Source organism: Heterodontus francisci, chromosome 25 (assembly GCF_036365525.1).
Source record: "Heterodontus francisci isolate sHetFra1 chromosome 25, sHetFra1.hap1, whole genome shotgun sequence".
Lineage (NCBI taxonomy): Eukaryota > Metazoa > Chordata > Chondrichthyes > Heterodontiformes > Heterodontidae > Heterodontus > Heterodontus francisci.
In genome coordinates, this window is record NC_090395.1 from 73,002,333 (window position 1) to 73,020,442 (window position 18,110).

Below are 18,110 nucleotides of genomic sequence, written 5' to 3' on the forward strand. Positions count from 1 at the left end.
TATGAAGCTCCCTCTTGTCACTAAAAAATAAAATTGAGATTTCAGCCCCGCGTTCAGAAACCGGCAACTTGGTTAATTTCCTGCTAAATTCCCGGGTTTGATTTGTACACGCCCGCTTTATACTGATTTGCATTCTAGTGTAATGTCTGATTTGTATTACAATGTAGGGTTTGTACAATGTCTCCCTGACTTGCATTACACTCTGATGAATCTTGGGGCGAGTTCTTTGTTAATTTCCCAAGTACATCTGCGACTCGAGTGAGTTTCATTTTCGTTTCCTGTGTCTCTTTCAATTCGGTTTCAAGAAATCCTGAAACCAACCGGGTTGTTTCATTGCTTTTCCTTGGCCTGTTGCAAAACTGCAATTCTTCACAACGCTTGGAACCCCGCCCCCTTGTTTCATTTTATTTTCGGTTGAAGACCGGTGTTGTTTATTTCATTTGGTGCAGGAGCAATTTTTTCTAATATTTAAAAAAACCCAAATCGAAATGTCCAGGAAACTTAGGATGAGCGAGAAGCGCCAAGTGGGGCTGCAGTTTATAAATTTCCTGCAAGAGACGGGCCGGCAAGAAATAACTTGCAAGGAGACTATTAAAGATATTTACAATTCCGAATTCAGAGGCAGGTAATATCATTTATTCAACTAAATCCCCGTTCCCATGCTCGGTGTAATTGTTACTTTACAGTGGTTCCAAGATGTTCCTAAATGCTTTTGAAACATTTCTTGTATAGGATTTCTTAAAATGTGATTGTCAAAGTGCGGTATGTTCGAGGACTGAGTACTGGAGGTCGGTGCTCGCCTGGAGAGTAGTATCATTAACCCTTGAAAGAGTTAAGGGCTAGTTTCAGTGCAGTAAATGCAGCAATGTGGAAAGTTAGACCCTGTGTTTGTACTGTTTATAACTTACTTGGCCTCTACATAACATGACATTTCGCTGCAAATGGGAGAAACTGGAACTAAGTTTGTTCTTTTGAGTCGAGTGTGGACGAGACTCTAGTGGAATAAGTTAATTTTCCCCCTGAACAAGGGAGGGAAGTGTGGTGGCGGGAAAGAGCTGTTATTCTGAGAGATGTTGTGCTGTTTGTATGTTGAGGATGTAAAGCTTTGTTGCTGGGGTGTTGTGTCGAGGAAGTGTGAAATTGAGCTGTTCATGGAGTCATAAATGCAGAGATGGAAATGGCTGCCTTGTTCAAGCAAGGAGTGTGGAAAAACTCTGCAGTCCGTTAAAATTAATTCTCCCTTAATTGTTCCCATACTGCCTCAGTCCATGCCACCCGGGGCAATCCATTCCCACAGGCTCAGCACCCTCAGTGCAATGTGCTTCATTCAAACTGTCTAAGCACCTTCCCTCTTCTGAACAGTGGTCCCTGGATCTGATACCGAAGGCAAATCCTTGTTATAGCATGGATGCATTTAGGGGTAAGTTGGATAAACACAAGGGGAGAAAGGAATAGATGAGGAATACTGAGGTTTAGATGAAGAAGGGCTGGAGAGGGTTTGTGTGGAGCATAAACACTGGCATGGAGCAGATGGGCTGAATGGCCTGTTACTGTGCTGTACATTCTATGTAGGGGTGTGGAAACTTATTTGGGTTCAGTCTTCCAATAAACAAATCCACCAGCTTTAATCTGTGTTATGTACATCAGAAGGGCAAAGATTTGCTAGTTAGCATCTGAAATGCCAACTTGGTGAAACACTGTTGAATGGTGTTTGGTATGTGCTTATTACATGGTCAGGAGGATGGTAGCTATACTCTCAATTTCTACTGAGCTGCGCTACTCACTTTTCACGAGCAAGGGTTTGCTCTGCTTTCATGAGTAGCCTGCATTTGGAAGGGGAGAGGCAAATGGATGCAGAATTACATTGATATTACATCATGGAAACCGATCCAAATCAATCCATGTTGGTGGTTTAATATCCACGTCAGCAGTAGTCCAAATTCCATGTTCCCTCCCAGTTCCTATATTTCTTTATCTCCCTTTCCTTCAACCATCTGTCTAACCTATTAAATATTGACATGGTCACTGCTTCAGTCACTAACTTAACAGCGACTTGCATTTAAGTCCTGTGGTGCTATAGCAATGCAGGCCTTTCATTTCTTTTAGCGAAGTTCTGGAAATTCCCCCCCCCCCCCCTGCAAACCTCCCCACCTCTCTCTCTTTCCTTTTTAAGACCTTCTGTAAAACTTACGTCTTTGACTAAGCTTCCGGCCATCTGTCCTAACACCTCCTTGAGTGCAGTAAAGCATTTGCCAAGATGCTTCACACGAGTGTTAAAGCAAACTTTGACACTGAGCTGATAGCACATTCTGCAGCCTTTCAGCCCTCTGTGTGGGAAGGTTTCTCTGTGCTGAATCTCTTCCATTTAATCTTGTATCTATGCCTCAGTAACTCGGTACCAGAGTTGGAGTTAGCATGCAAAGCTCAGTACTGGCAGTAGGCGCTCCTTGTGGTTGAGTCAGGTCCTAGGTGATTGGGACTGTGTTCCCAGTTAGTTTATCTGACCGCTGGGTTAGGTGAGTCCAAGCAGACCATGGGGCTGTTTGATAACTGACCAGTTAACTTTGGCTTATTAAGGGCACTGGAAGGGATATAGCTCTCTTCGGGGTTGGGGGAGGGGGCGGGGTTTGTTTCTGGCATTCGAGTGATGCCATAGCCAATTCTACAGCTTCATTTTGGGGGTGCGGAGGGGGCACTACTTAATGGAAATGGCCAGACATCAGGAAAAGTTCTATAGAAATAGGAGGAGACCATTCAGCCCCTCCATCCTTTCCCACAATTCAATCATATCCTGCTGAACTGCAACTTAGCTCCATTTAACTGCCTTTGCTCCATATATACTCTTACCCAACAAAAAATGTCGTAATGAGGAGAAACTAGACATACTGGCGCTGTGAAGGTTAAGAGGAGATTTAATGGAGGTTTTAAAAACAAAATGAGGGTTTTGATAGGATATAAAGGAAAATACTGGTTGCTCTGAATGCTGAGTTCGTGATAAGGTGACATTAATCTCAAAAGGTCATTGAGTACGGATGAAGGTTAAAGATTTGTTTATGCTGGGAATGGCTAGATGGGACTCGATAGTCCTTTCGTATCCTTGTTATGCCTCATCTGGAATAGTCTGATAAGGCTGTCAATCTTGGTTTTAAATTTCAGTTAGCCTTCCTGCAGGAAAGAGAGTTCCAGATTTCCGCTACCCTTTGTGCCGGGGCAGAAAATCTCTGCTGCAGATAACCTTGAGAGATTGATCCTGGTTGGATGGGCACCTCGTGCTGTCTGCTGGTAAACTGCTGAGTTTTAACAGGTTACACCCCAGCAATATGCCTGCTTACACTGGTGTGAGCAGGTGATATGGAGAGGAGTGTCCACTCTGTATCGAGCCAAGAGAAATTCCTGGTGAGTTTCTGAGTTAGGTTTCAGAGACTCATTGGGCGATGTGTTCCCGGGGTATGTGCTTGTAGTTCTCAGTGATCGGTCTGAGGTAGAAGCGTTCAGCTTCCCAGGCAGTGCCAGTGGCTGGCCTTTGATCTCTCACTGGATTATCTCTGCCTGGTGAAAGCGCTGTCCTTTGCTTAGTGCTGTTGGGATCCAGACCTCAGTGGGATATTTGGTTCAAACCTCAATTCCTGTGCTTTCTTGTGATTCCCTGCCCCTGAGACCCAGTATTGCGTTGACTCCCAAAGGCATTCTGCCTTGTAAAGGATTGAGGGGTGGGGGAGATGAGTGGCTGTGAAGAATAACTCTGAATACGTTGGATGAGGCTTTAAAACAAGGTCACACTTTCCCTCTTGGGAGGACATAAAAGATCCTGTGGCCACTAGAGCGAAGAAGAGCGGTGTGGTGGAGGGGTGGGGGGGAGGGGGTTCTTCCCAGTGTCCTGGTCAATATTTACCCCTCACCCAACATCACTATATACACATTAACTGGTCATTATCACATTGCTGTTTGTGGGAGATTGCTGTGTGCAAATTGGCTGCTGTGTTTCCTACATTACAACAGTGACTTCACTTCAAAAAGTACCTCAGTGGCTGTAAAGCACTTTGGGACGTCTTGAGGTTGTGAATGGCGCTATATAAATGCAAGTTTTTATAAAGCAGGAATCAGCAGTAAGAATCTGTTGCTTTCACATAAACAGCTATTTCAGTGTCTCAGACAACGGGTGGGAATCGGAAAGTTTCCCGATCAAACCTGGAGTCAGACAGGGCTGTCCTCTCTCCCCAGTCTTGTTTGTTTGCTGCATTGAACCCTTTGCTGAGTCTATTAGGAAGGATGCGAGCATAAGAGGGGTGACAATCCCAGGCAGCGGAGGCACTCAGGTTAAAACCTCTCTGTACATGGATGACGTCGCCGTCTTCTGCTCGGATCCGCTGTCTGTGCGCAGACTGATGAGCATCTGCGACCAGTTTGAACTGACCTCGGGAGCCAAAGTTAACCATGGCAAGAGCGAGGCCATGTTCTTTGGGAACTGGGCTGACCGATCCTTTGTCCCCTTCACCGTCAGGTCAGATTACCTGAAGGTGCTGGGGATATGGTTCGGAAGGGCCGGAGCGTGCACCAAAACATGGGAAGAGCGAGTAGACAAGGTACGTGGCAGTCACCCGAGCCATTTTCCGCTTCATCTGGGGATCTAAAATGGACCGGGTCCGGAGGGACACGATGTTCAAATCTCTGGACAAGGGCGGGAAAAATGTACCCAACGTTGCCCTCATCCTGATGACCACTTTTGTGTGCGGCTGCATCAAGCTGTGTGTAGACCTCCAGTACGCAAACTCCAAGTGTCACTACGTGCTGAGGTTCTATCTGTCCCCGGTTTTGCGAAGGATGGGCCTGGTCACATTGCCGCGGAACGCTCCATGCAGTTGGGCCGTGCCGTACCACCTATCCTTTGTGGAGCAGTTTCTGCGGGAAAACACCTTTGACCACCGGTCCATCAGGCAGTGGTCTGCACGGAATGTCCTCAAGGCCCTACGGGAAAAGGAGATGGTGGACCCTTTCGGATGGTTGCCCGAGCGGACTGCCAAAGTCATTTGGCAGAATGCCTCAACACCAGAACTTTCAAGCAAGCACCAAGATGTAGCTTGGCTGGTGGTGAGAAGAGCCCTCCCCGTCAGATCCTTCCTGCACGCCCAAAGTCTCGCCCCCTCCGCGCAATGCCCCCGCGGTGGCTGTGGTGGGGAAGAGACGGTCACCCACCTCCTTCTGGAATGTGGTTTTTGTCGAGGTTCATCCCAAGCAGCTCTGTAACACAGGAGTCTGTGCTCTACGGGCTGTTCCCAGGGACGCACACCGAGACAAACATCAACTGCTGCTGGAGGACTATCAATTCGGTGAAAGACGCCCTTTGGTCTGCCCGAAACTTGCTGGTCTTCCAGCGCAAAGAGTTGTCCACCACCGAATGTTGCAGACTGGCACATTCCAAGGTCCAGGACTACGTGCTGAGGGACGCACTAAAGCTTGGTGCAGCCGCAGCAAAGGCTCCATGGGGAAAGACCACAGTGTAAGGTTCCCCCACCAAGCTGAACTGAGGGGCTGGATCCATGGGAAACCCCTCGAACTGTATCGTTGATGTTTTCATTTGCTGTAAATGTGAAACTGTAATTGGCATGACAATTGTGAAATGGAAGGGTTGTGAAGAAACTTTTGATAGTATAGAAGGAAACTGATCTCCCTTGCAATGTTTGTATTTTTTGGTGCTGTTTGAAACTGTTTGGCAATGTAATTTTTGCAGATTTTTATGAATAAAGTATATTTTGGAAATAAAAAAAATTAAAAAAATTAAAAATTTCAGTGTCTCGGAGCTCAGATGAGCGAAAAATGAGCTCCAGAGGCCCAACTTATCGAAAATGTTAGAACCTGTCCGATTAGCACCTAATGTGACATTGAGTGATACAGATCTGAGGGTCTCGGGATCGAACTCTGCTAAATGCCAACTTATTTCTCATCTGGGATAACTGTAGGTGCAACTGCAGAGGTCTGTATCCCTGGCTGTGGGTGAGAAATTCAGCCCGTGTTACTACTGTTGGATGCACAATCTCTACAGAGTGATTCCTGCCAGAAAGTGTGTGTGTGGGCATTGAGGACAGGATTGGGTTAGGCTGTGCTGCTGTTCCTGGCCTAATAGTCTACTGTTGCTCAGTGCCTCATCCTGTGTGAAGGAGTGGACCCTCCAGTGCCTGTGGAATTATACCCCAATTTTAACCTAACTTGCCCATCAGGGAACTGACAGTTGGATGCACTGCTGGTGTTGAAGTCAATGGAGAGTAGTATTGGGCTGTGCGTTAGTCCTGCTTTCCATTCGATCCTGAGAGTTTCCCTGCCCAATTGCCCCTTCCCTGTCTCTGTAGCCATGTTTGATTATTTTATATATTTTTATCTTTCAGCGATGATGTCTTAAGTGTCAATTTCTCGAATGTAATTTACGCTCTAATTAAAACCAAGAGGGCCCGAAAGACTGACAGTGAGATTTTCTTCAATGCTCAGGTAATGTGCAAGTTTCACGACCGCCCCTATCCAGCTGTCAAGGCAGGGTTACCAACCCTCCCTAAATTGCCCTGGAGTCTCAAAGGAATTAAAAATGAATCTCCTGGACATTACTGTGATCAAACCCAGGGAGTGAAGTCATTGTGGGGTTGTCGGTTGTGGAGGGGGTAGTCGGTGGGGAGGGGGAAGGGGGGCACCTTGTGTTTTTCTCACTTAGGAACATTTTTGTTTATTGACCTTCCACAGGCTCTGTACAAAAATAGTGCAGGGTGGGACAAACAGAAGTGCTGAAAGATGAGAAAAACACACTTCTGTTTATCCCACCTCCTGCTATTTTTGTATCTGATAAACAGCTGTTTGACATACGAGAAAACTCTTTTTGTTTGACTGCTTTTTAATTGTGGGGAGTTGCGGGGGAGGGGGCGCATGATGGGATGGACATGTCAGGCAACCAATAGCAGGACAGTGGGGGGCACGACAATTGGACGCGGGATGTATTGTTGATGACATGTAGTCTTTTAAACTCCAGTCCCCTCTCCCCATCCACACGCTCCATACTCCCAGCTGAGCTCCCTATCTCAGTAGTATTGCTGGGTTGTTTTTAAATTCATTCTCGGGATGTGGGCGTTGCTGGCAAGTCTGACATTTATTGCTCAGCACTAGTTGCCCTGAGAAGTGAACTGCCTTGAACTAGTTTGATGTGACTGAGTGATCTACTTCAGAGGGCAGTTCAGAATCAACCACGTAGGTGTAGGCCTGAAGTCACACACAGGACAGACTGGGTAAGGACGACAGGTTTCCTTCCCTGAAGGACATTTATGTAACAGTTGCGTTTTTATGGCGATCTGACGGTTTCCTGCTCGTTTTTTTACTGAAATCATATTTTTATCACCAGATTTTTCTTACTGAATTCAAAATACTCAAACTGTCATGTTGCAGGCCTCTGTGTGACTCTTACCGCTGTGGAGAGTCTGAGTGGGGAGGTGCTGACAGAGGGAGGAAATCATCAGAAATTCGTCCTCCGAGCCTGTTTTCAGTGGCACAAGGGGAGTCCTGAGAACAGAACCCTGCCAACCGAAGGGAGACTTGGGAGAAACTAGCTAAAACAGGAGTTGTTCCCCCTGCCCTGATCTGCTTTAATTAATTTTAATCTGCTGTGTGTTTGTGTGGGCTGATTCCTTTGGGGAAAAGCAAATCTGTTGTTGGAACCATTACTCCTCCCTGTTCGGTGTAACTCAGAGGTTTTATTTTTAATTGTGTCTTGGTTCACTAAATACATGAGAATGTTGAGATAAAGCCTACTCTGAATCAAGGGCACAATTGTTGTGCTCCAGGCAGCTTTTGTTTTTATTCTGGATGTCGATACTGTATGTTTCTGCAGAGCCTCTCCAAACGCTAGGGTGAAAAATACATGTTCCCTTCTTCCCTCTCTTCAAAATAACAATTGCATTTATATAGCATCCTTCAATGTAGTAAAGCATCCCAACGTGCTTCATGGAGTGTTATCAAACAAAATTTGACAGTGCCATGGAGATATTAGGACAGGTGACTAAAAGCTGGGTCAAAGAGGGAGCGCCTTGGAGGAGGAGAGAGAGGTGGAGAGATTTATTTTATTTATTTTTATTTAGAGATACAGCACTGAAACAGGCCCTTCGGCCCACCGAGTCTGTGCCGACCAAGAACCACCCATTTATACTAAGCCCATATTCCCTACCACCTACCTACACTAGGGGCAATTTACAATGGCCAATTTACCTATCACCTGCAAGTCTTTGGTGGTGGGAGGAAACCAGAGCACCCGGCGAAAACCCACGCAGTCACAGGGAGAACTTGCAAACTCCGCACAGGCAGTACCCAGAATTGAACCCGGGTCGCTGGAGCTGTGAGGCTGCGGTGCTAACCACTGCGTCACTGTGCCGCCCATTAGGCAGGGAATTCTAGAAATTAGGGCCCAGGCAGAGGAAGGCAGGGCCGTTAGCGGAGGAGCAATTGAACTCTGGATGCTCAAGAGACCCGAATTGGAGGAGTGCAGAAATCTCGGAGGATTGTGGGGCTGGAGGAGATTTCAGAGATCGGGAGAGGCGAGACCATGGAGGGATTTGAAAATAAGGATGAGACTTTTAAAAATGAGGCCTTGCTGGAGTGGGAGCCAATATAGGTCAGCGAGCACAGGGTGATGGGTGAACACCTAGTGCGAGTTAGAATACAACAGCAGAGTTCACTGCTCAGGTGCTGCTGTCTGAGTCGAAAGGTTATTGATTCCAAACCCCTTGGTCAATGAAGAGCGTGTTATTTATTTTGTGTAGTATATCTCATGTTTTGATGGAAATCTATCTGTCCCTCCTGTTAAAGGATTTAATAATCAATATTTATCAAAATTAGATTATTTATGATAGTTAAGGTTCTTGGAATATTAATATCAAACACTTATGGATTTATTTAGGATATATTTTAAAAATTCATTCTTGGGGTCTGGCATTGCTGGTAAGGTTGGCATTTATCACCGACCCCTCGTTGCCCCTTGAGAAGGTGGTGGTGGAGCTGCCCCCTTCAATTGCATTTCATGCAATGAATAAACTCCCACCATGCTATTAGGTAGGGATTTTATCCCAGTGATAATGAAGGAGCGGGTGATATATTTCCAAGTCGGGTGGAAAGGAAACTTTATGGTGGTGTTCCCAAGCATCTGCTGCCATTGTCCTGCTAGGTGGTAGAGGTCAGGGGTTTGGAAGGTGCTGTCAAAGGAACCTTGGTGAGTTGCTGCACTGCATCTTGTAGATGGTACACACGGCTGCCACTGTGCGTCGGTGGTGGAGGGAGTGAATGTTGATGGTGGTGGATGGTGTGCCAATCAAGTGGGCTGCTTTGTCCTGGATGGTGTCGAGCTTCTTGAGTGTTGTTGGAGCTGCACCCATCCAGGCAAGTGGAGAGTATTACATCACACTCCTGACTTGTGCCTTGTAGATGGTGGACAGACTTTGGGGAGTCAGGAGGTGAGCTATTCACTGCGGAATACCCAGTGTCTGGCTTTCTCAAATAGCCATGACATTTATGTGGCTGGTTTAAACAGTTTCTGATTAATAGTGACACCCGCGGAATGCTGTTGAATGTCATGGGGGTGGGGGGTGGGGTGGGTGTTGTGGTTAGAGGAGATGGTTGTTGCCTGGCACTTGCATGGCATGAATGTTACTTGCTATTTACCAGTCCAAGTCTGAAGTGCAGCGAAGGTTTACCAGACTGATTCCTGGGATGGTGGGACTGACGTATGAGGAGAGATTGGGTCGGTTAGAATTATATTCGCTGGAGTTCAGAAGGGTGAGGGGGGATCTCATAGAAACCTATAAAATTCTAACAGGACTTGACAGGGTAGATGCAGAGGGGAGGCGATGGCGTAGTGGTATTATCACTGGACTAATAATCCAGAGACCGAGGGTATTGATCTGGAGACATGGGTTCGAATCCCTCCACAGCAGAAGGTGGAATTTGAATTTAATTAATAAATCTGGAATTAAAAGATAGACATGATGGCCATGAAACCATTGTCAATTATTGTAAAAACCCATCTGGTTCACTAATGTCCTTGAGGGAAGGAAATCTGCTGTCCTTACCTGGTCTGGCCTACATGTGGCTCCAGACCCACAGCAATGTGGTTGACTCTTACATGCCCTCAAAATGGCCGAGCAAGCCACTCAGTTGAACCTAACCGCTACGAAGTCAATAAAAAGGAATTAAACCGGACGGATCACCCGGCATCGACCAAGGCACCGGAAACGACAACGGCAAACCCAGCCCTGTCGACCCTGCAAAGTCCTCCTTACTAACATCTGGGGGCTTGTGCCAAGTTGGGAGAGCTGTCCCACGGACTAGTCAAGCAACAGCCTGACATAGTCTTACTCACGGAATCATACCTTACAGACAATGTCCCAGACACTGCAATCACTATCCCTGGGTATGTCCTGTCCCACCGGCAGGACAGGCCCACCAGAGGTGGCGGGACAGTGGTCTACAGTAGGGAAGCAGTTGCCCTGGGAGTCCTCAACATCGACTCCGGACCCCATGAAGTCTCATGGCATCAGGTCAAACATGGGCAAGGTAACCTCCTACTGATTACCACTTACCGCCCTCCCTCAGCTGATGACTCAGTACTCCTCCATGTTGAACACCACTTGGAGGAAGTACTGAGGGTGGCAAGGGCACAAAATGTACTCTGGTTGGGGGACTTCAATGTCCATCACCAAGAGTGGCTCGGTCACACCACTACTAACCGAGCTGGCCGAGTACTAAAGGACATAGCTGCTAGACTGGGTCTGCGGCAGGTGGTGGGGAAACCAACACGAAGGAAAAACATACTTGACCTTGACCTCACCAATCTGCCTGCCGCAGATGCATCTGCCCATGACGGTATTGGTAGGAGTGACCACCGCACAGTTGTTGTGAAGACGAAGTCCCGCCTTCACATTGAGGATACCCTCCATCGTGTTGTGTGGTACTATCACTGTGCTAAATGGGATAGATTTCGAACAGATCTAGCAATACAAAACTGGGCATCCATGAGGCGCTGTGGGCCATCAGCAGCAGCAGAATTGTACTCAACCACAATCTGCAACCACATGGCCCGGCATATCCCCCACTCTACCATTACCATCAAGCCAGGAGACCAACCCGGGTTCAATGAAGAGTGCAGGAGGGCATGCCAGGAGCAGCACCAGGCATACCTCAAAATGAGGTGTCAACCTGGTGAAGCTACAACCCAGGACTACTTGCATGCTGCTTATGCAGTTTGGCATGGAATAGACAGAGCGAAGTGATCCCATAACCAACGGATCAGATTTAAGCTCTGCAGTTCTGCCACATCCAGTCGTGAATGGTGGTGGACAATTAAACAAATAACTGGAGGAGGTGGCTCCACAAATATCCCCATCCTCAATGGTGGGGGAGCCCGACATTTGCAATGATCTTCAGCCAGAAGTTGATGATCCATCTCGGCCTCCTCCTGAAGTCCCCAGCATTACAGATGCCAGACTTCAGCCAATTTGATTCACTCTGCGTGATATCAAGAAACGACTGAAGGCACTGGATACTGCAAAGGCAATGGATCCTGACAATATTCTGGCAATAGTACTGAAGACCTGTGCTCCAGAACTTGCCGCACCCCTAGTCAAGCTGTTCCAGTATAGCTACAACACTGGCATCTACCCGTCAATGTGGAAAATTCCCCAGGTATGTCCTGTACACAAAAAGCAGGACAAGTCCAACCTGGCCAATTACCGCCTCATCAGTCTACTCTCAATCATCAATAAAGTATTGGAAGGTGTCATCAACAGTGCCATCAAGCAGCACTTGCTTAGCAATAACCTGCTCAGTGACGCTCAGTTTGGGTTCCGTCAGGGCCACTCAGCTCCTGACCTGATTACAGCCTTGGTTCAAACATGGACAAAAGAGCTGAACTCGAGGTGAGGTGAGAGTGACTGCCCTTGACACCAAGGCAGTATTTGACCGAGTATGACATCAAGGAGCCCTAGCAAAACTGAGGTCAATGGGAATCAGGGGGAAAACTCTCTGCTGGTTGGAGTCATACCTAGCGCAAAGGAAGATGGATGTGGTCGTTGGAGGTCAATCATCTGAGCTCCAGGCCGTCACTGCAGGGGTTCCTTAGGGTAGTGTCCTAGGTCCGACCATCTTCAACTGTTTCATCAATGACCTTCCTTCAATCATAAGGTCAGAAGTGGGGATGTTCGCTGATGATTGCACAATGTTCAGCACCATTCACGACTCCTCAAATACTGAACCAGTCCGTGTAGAAATGCAGCAAGACTTGGACAGTATCCAGGCTTGGGCTGATAAGTGGCAAGTAACATTCGCGCCACACGCGTGCCAGGCAATGACCATCTCCAACAAGAGAGAATCTAACCATCTCCCCTTGACATTCAATGGCATTACCATCGCTGAATCCCCCACTATCAACCTCCTAGGGGCTATCATTGACCAGAAACTGAACTGGAGTAGCCATATAAATACTATGGCTACAAGAGCAGGTCAGAGGCTAGGAATCCTGAGGCGAGTAACTCACCTCCTGACTCCCCAAAGCCTGTCCGCCATCTACAAGACACAAGTCAGGAGTGTGATGGAATCCTCTCCACTTGCCTGGATAGGTGCAGCTCCAACAACACTTAAGAAGCTCGACACCAGCCAGAACAAAGCAGCTCGCTTGATTGGCACCCCATCCACAAACATTCAATCCCTCCACCACTGACACACAGTGGCAGCAGTGTGTACCATCTACAAGATGCACTGCAGCAATGCACCAAGGCTCCTTAGACAGCACCGACCAAACCTGAGACCTCTACCACCTCGAAGGACAAGAGTAACAGATGCATGGGAACACCACCACCTGCAAGTTCCCGTCCAAGTCACACACCATCCTGACTTGGAACTGTATCGCCGTTCCTTCACTGTCGCTGGGTCAAAAGCCTGGAACTCCCTTCCTAACAGCACTGTGGGTGTACCTATCTCCCATGGACTGCAGCGGTTCAAGAAGGCAGCTCACCACCATCTTCTCAAGGGCAATTAGGGATGGGCAATAAATGCTGGCCTGGCCAGCGACGCCCACATCCCATGAATGAATAAACGTGGTGGAGGAGTCCAGACCCAGGGGTCATAGTCTAAGGATACGGGGTAAACCTTTCACGACTCAGATGAGCAGAAATTTCTTCACCCAGAGAGTGGTGAGCCTCTGGAATTCAATACCACAGAAAGCAGTTGAGGCCAAAACATTGTATGTTTTCAAGAAGGAGTTAGATATAGCTCTTGGGTCTAAAGGGATCAAAGGGTATGGGGAGAAAGCGGGAACAGGTTACTGAGTTGGATGATCAGCCATGATCATAATGAATGGCAGAGCAGGCTCAAAGGGCCGAATGGCCTACTCCTGCTCCTATTTTCTATGTTTCTCTGAAAGTTGTCCAGGTGGAGTGCTGACAGACATTATATGATTGGTGAGTGAAAAGCATTACTAGCCTGAACTGGCTCCCAAGTTGATCAACTTCCTGAGTTGGAATCTTATACTTTACGCCCCCTTACTGAGCTATGGTGTGCACCATCAGTGTTTAATGTACAATCATCCTTTTGATGTAGCTGGAGTGACTGACTCATCCATCAGTCTTCCTGTTTTCATGTTAACTTAGCTAAAGTAAGCAATCTCCTTTTATTTTTCGGTTTCGAGGTCGGCAGCCCTTTATTTAATTCAGTTTTAAGGAGGTTAATAACAAGTTGTGCCTTGCAAGAATGTTCTCATGGTTTGGAGAATGATTAAAAAAAATACCAGGTGGGATCGGCCTTTTTTTTGCAAGGACATCAGAATGATAGTTGAGATGGAGAGATCAGTTCTCTGCCTGCCTCTCTCTGCTGTTTCTTGTTTTTTTTTGAGCATTTGTCAACTTTCGTTAACAACTGCACAATCATTGGGTGTTCAAACTTTCTGTCCTTGTGTGACTCATTACTCACCCTGCATCAGTCTTCCTGTACTCTGACCACATAATGCAACAGACCCAAAAACAAAATGTGTGCTTAGAAAGCTTTGAATTGGATGAACATTTCGATTTTACCAATCTTTCTAAACCGTTTGAATGTTGCTTTGAGTGTTTAAGCCACCTGATTCAATGATTCTTGTAACTCCGTATCATCCATTCCTCTATCGTGTGGGTGTGTTTGATTTCAGAGTCTCTTCTATCTTCCTGCCTACGTTTTCTTTCCTCTGCTAACTTGCTGAGATAATCTATGACCGACACTCAGCACCTTCCCCCAAATGGGACCATGGAGTGTGCGACAGTTCAGGGTGATATTTCCCTCAATGTGTGGACGCCCTTTCCAATGGGAATGATGGTGACGATAGGAACAGGAGCCCGAACAGCGACCCCTTTTCTCCCCCCCCCCCCCCCCCCCCCCTCACCGCTCTCTCTCTCCGGTATAGACTGAAGGCACAATTGTAACAGTAGAAAAACCATGGAAAAATTACGGCACAGAAGGAGGCCATTCAGCCAGTCGTTACTGTGCTGGCCAACAAAACTAGTCACTCAATCTAATCCCACCTTCCAGCACCTGGTCCATAGCCCTGCAGGTTACAGCACTTCAGTTGCAGGTCCAGGCACCTTTCAAAAGAATTGAGTGTTTCTCCCTCCACCACCGTTCCTGGCAGTGAATTCCAGACACCCACGACCCTCTGGGTGAATGTACTTTTCCTCATGTCCCCTCTAATCCTTCTACCAATCACCTTAAATCTGAGCCCACTGGTAATTAACCTATCCACAAGGGGAAACAGGTCCTTCCTGTCTACTCTATCTAGGCCCCTCATAATTTTGTGCACCTCAATTAAGTCACCCCTCAGCCTCCTCTGTTCTAAGGAAAACAACCCTAGCCGATCCAATCTTTCCTCATAGCTGCAACTTTCAAGCCCTGACAACATTCTTGTAAATCTCCTCTGTACTCTCTCAGAGCAATTATATCCTTCCTGTAATGTGGTGACCGGAACTGTATGCAATACTCCAGCTGTGGCCTAACCAGCATTTTATACAGTTCCAACATTACATCCCTGCTTTTGTATTGGAGTCATAGAGTCGTACAGCATAGAAACAGGCCCTTCGGCCCACCACGTCCATGCCGACCATAATGCCTATCTATACTAATCCCACCTGCCTGCATTAATTCCATATCCCTCTATGCCTTGCTCATTCAAGTACCTGTCCAAATGCCTCTTAAATGTCGCTACTGTTCCTGCCTCCACCACCTCTTCAGGCAGGTCATTCCAGATACCCACTATTCTTTGTGTGAAAAATTTACCCCTTTGATCCCCTTTAAACCTCCTCCCTCTCACCTTAAATCTATGCCTTCTAGTTTTACTCGCCCCTACCATGGGAAAACAGGCTCTGGCTATCTACCCTATCTATGGCTCTCATAATTTTATATACCTCTATCTTGTCCCCTCTCAGCCTCCTTTGCTCCAGGGAAAACAGACCCAGTCTATCCAATCTCTCTTTACAACTCAAGCCCTCCAAACCAGGCAACATCCTTGTGAATTTTTTCTGCACCCTCTCTAGCTTAATCACATCTTTCCTGTAGTGTGGCAACCAGAATTGCACACAGTACTCCAAATGCAGCCTAACCAATGTTATGTACAACTGTAACATGACGTCCCAACTCTTGTACTCAATGCCTTGGCCGATGAAGGCAAGCATGCCATATGTCTTCTTCACCACCCTGTCTACCTGTGTTGCCACTTTCAGGGAACTATGTACTTGCACCCCAAGGTGTCTCTGCTCAACAACACTCCCCAGCGCCCTGTCGTTCACTGTATATGTCCTGCCCTAGTTTAACTTCCAAAATGCTTCACTTCGCACTTGTCTGCGTTAAATTCCATTTGCCACTCCCTTGCCCACTTTCCCAGTTTATCTATATCCTGTTGTAACCTTAGACAACCTTCTTCACTGTCCACTTTACCACCAATTTTGGTGTTATCTGCAAACTTACTAATCATGCCCCTTACATTCACATCCAAGTCATTAATATATATGACAAACAACAGAGGGCCCAGCACCGATCCCTGCAGCACACCACTGGTCACCGGCCTCCAATCTGAAAAACAGCCCTCCACTACCACCCTCTGCCTCCTATCACCAAACCAATTTTGTATCCAATTGGCTAGTTCACCCTGGATCCCATGTGTTCGAACCTTCTGGACAAGCCTATCATGTGGGACCTTGTCAAAGGCCTTGCTAAAGTCCACGTAGACAACGTCCATCGCCATGCCCTCGTCAATCCTTTTGGTCACTTCCTCGAGAAACTCAATCAAATTTGTGAGATGTGATTTCCCACGCACAAAGCCATGCTGACTATCCCTAATCAGACCATGCCTTTCCAGATGCATATAAATCCTGTCTCTCAGAATCTCTTCCAATAACCTTCCCACCACTGATGTAAGGCTCACCGGCCTGTAGTTCCCAGGATTATCCCTGCTGCCCTTCTTAAATAAAGGCACAACATTAGCCATCCTCCAGTCTTCCGGTACCTCACCCGTGGCTAACGATGATACAAAAATCTCTGCCAGGGCCCCAGAAATCTCCTCCCTTGCTTCCCATAACATCCTAGGATACACCTGGTCAGGCCCTGGGGATTTATCCACCTTAATGCGCTTCAAAACCTCCAATACCACCTCCTTTGTAATGTTTGTATGCTCCAGGATATCGCTCTTCCCTCCCTTGAACTCACTAGCTTCTATGACCTTCTCCACGGTAAATACAGACGAGAAATATTCTTTTAAAACCTCTTCCATTTCCCATGGCTCCATGCATAGATTACCACACTGATCCTTAAGGGGGCCTACTCTCTCCCTAGCTACCTTTTTACTCTTAATATACTTATAGAATCTTTGAGGATTCTCCTTTATCTTATCTGCCAGGGAAATCTCATGACCCCTTTTCGCCCTCCTAATTTCCTTCTTGACTGTAGTCCTGCATCCCTTATATTCCTCGAGGGACTCGCTCGATCCCAGCTGCCTATACCTCGGCCAATAAAGGAAAGTATTCCATATGCTTCTTCACCACTCTATCTACCTGTCCTGCCTTCTTCAGGGACCTGTGGTCTGCCGAAAAGTCTTATCACACTGGCTGCAGGAATAAGGCTTTTCTCCAGTATGAGTTCGCTTGTGCATCACCATGTGACGTTCCTGTTTACATGCGTAATCACAAAGTTCACATTTGAAACGTTTCTCGTTCTTGTGAGACTTCTGGTGCTGAATGAGGGCATATCGCTCATGGAAGACTGCATCACAATAACGGCACTTCTTGCCTGACTCAAGATAGGAATGCTGTTTTCTCAGATGAACACCCAAATCACTTTTTCTAGTAATAACAGTATCACAGTGTGGACAATGGAATTTTGCCGCATTCTCTGTATGTTTCTGTAAAATGTGCATCTTCATTGTTCCACTTTGAGTGAATCGAGCATGGCATACGTAGCATTCGTATGGCTTCTCACCAGAGTGGGTCCTCATGTGCCTTTTCAGCTTGTAGGTGTCCCTGCTGGCATAGCTACACAGGCTACATTGGAAAGGGCGTTCTCCAGTGTGAGAGCGAATGTGGCGCTTTAACTTACTAACCTCCACACTAGCATAGTCACATATGGCCTGAGGTGTCAGCCGTGGCTCAGTGGGTAATGCACTCCGTCTGAGTCAAAAGGTTGTGGGTTCGTATCCCACTGAGCATACAAACTAGGCTGACCCTCCCATTGCAGTACTGAGGGAGTGCTGCACTGTCAGAGGTGCCGTATTTTGCATCAAATCAGATCACCCTAAGGATTGCCCCAATGTAACTTGCGTTCTTCCTGCCAAAGTAATGTTGCTGCTTTGCTGGTACTTTTGAAGCTGAATTTTGAAATATGTATCCTGCACCGCAGGAAGGATATATTGGCCTTGGAGGGGATTCAGTGCATTTTCTCTAGAATGATACAAGGGCTTAAAAGATTAAATTGACCAGGTTGCATAGATAAGGCTTGTATTCCCTTGAGCATCTGCATTACAAAGGCTCACTGCTGTCTGCATAAACAGAAGCAGTCTAACATCCAGTGTCCCATTTCTTTTCCAG

General features: G+C 46.9%; 2 protein-coding genes across 3 annotated transcripts in view; one reads left to right on the forward strand and one right to left on the reverse strand.

Moving 5' to 3' along the window:
• The first annotated feature begins 267 nt into the window (after window positions 1-267).
• Window positions 268-18,110, forward strand: part of LOC137383988 (putative helicase MOV-10) — an 83,348-nt gene continuing 65,505 nt past the window's right edge. Inside the window, exons 1-2 of one of the 2 annotated variants that reach the window (XM_068057500.1) lie at window positions 268-625; window positions 6,381-6,480. In XM_068057500.1, coding sequence (XP_067913601.1) covers window positions 489-625; window positions 6,381-6,480 — 237 coding nt within the window. In that variant the 5' untranslated portion in view covers window positions 268-488. Of the gene's footprint in view, window positions 626-6,380; window positions 6,481-7,164; window positions 7,263-18,110 lie in introns of those variants that run through there. The other variant, XM_068057502.1, reaches the window with a different exon arrangement.
• LOC137384048 (transcriptional repressor CTCF-like) lies at window positions 17,096-18,099 on the reverse strand. Its single transcript, XM_068057611.1, has 2 exons — window positions 18,086-18,099; window positions 17,096-17,693 (listed from the first exon to the last, which is right to left on the reverse strand). The coding sequence occupies exons 1-2, from the start codon at window positions 18,097-18,099 to the stop codon at window positions 17,096-17,098; spliced, it is 612 nt and encodes a 203-aa protein (XP_067913712.1).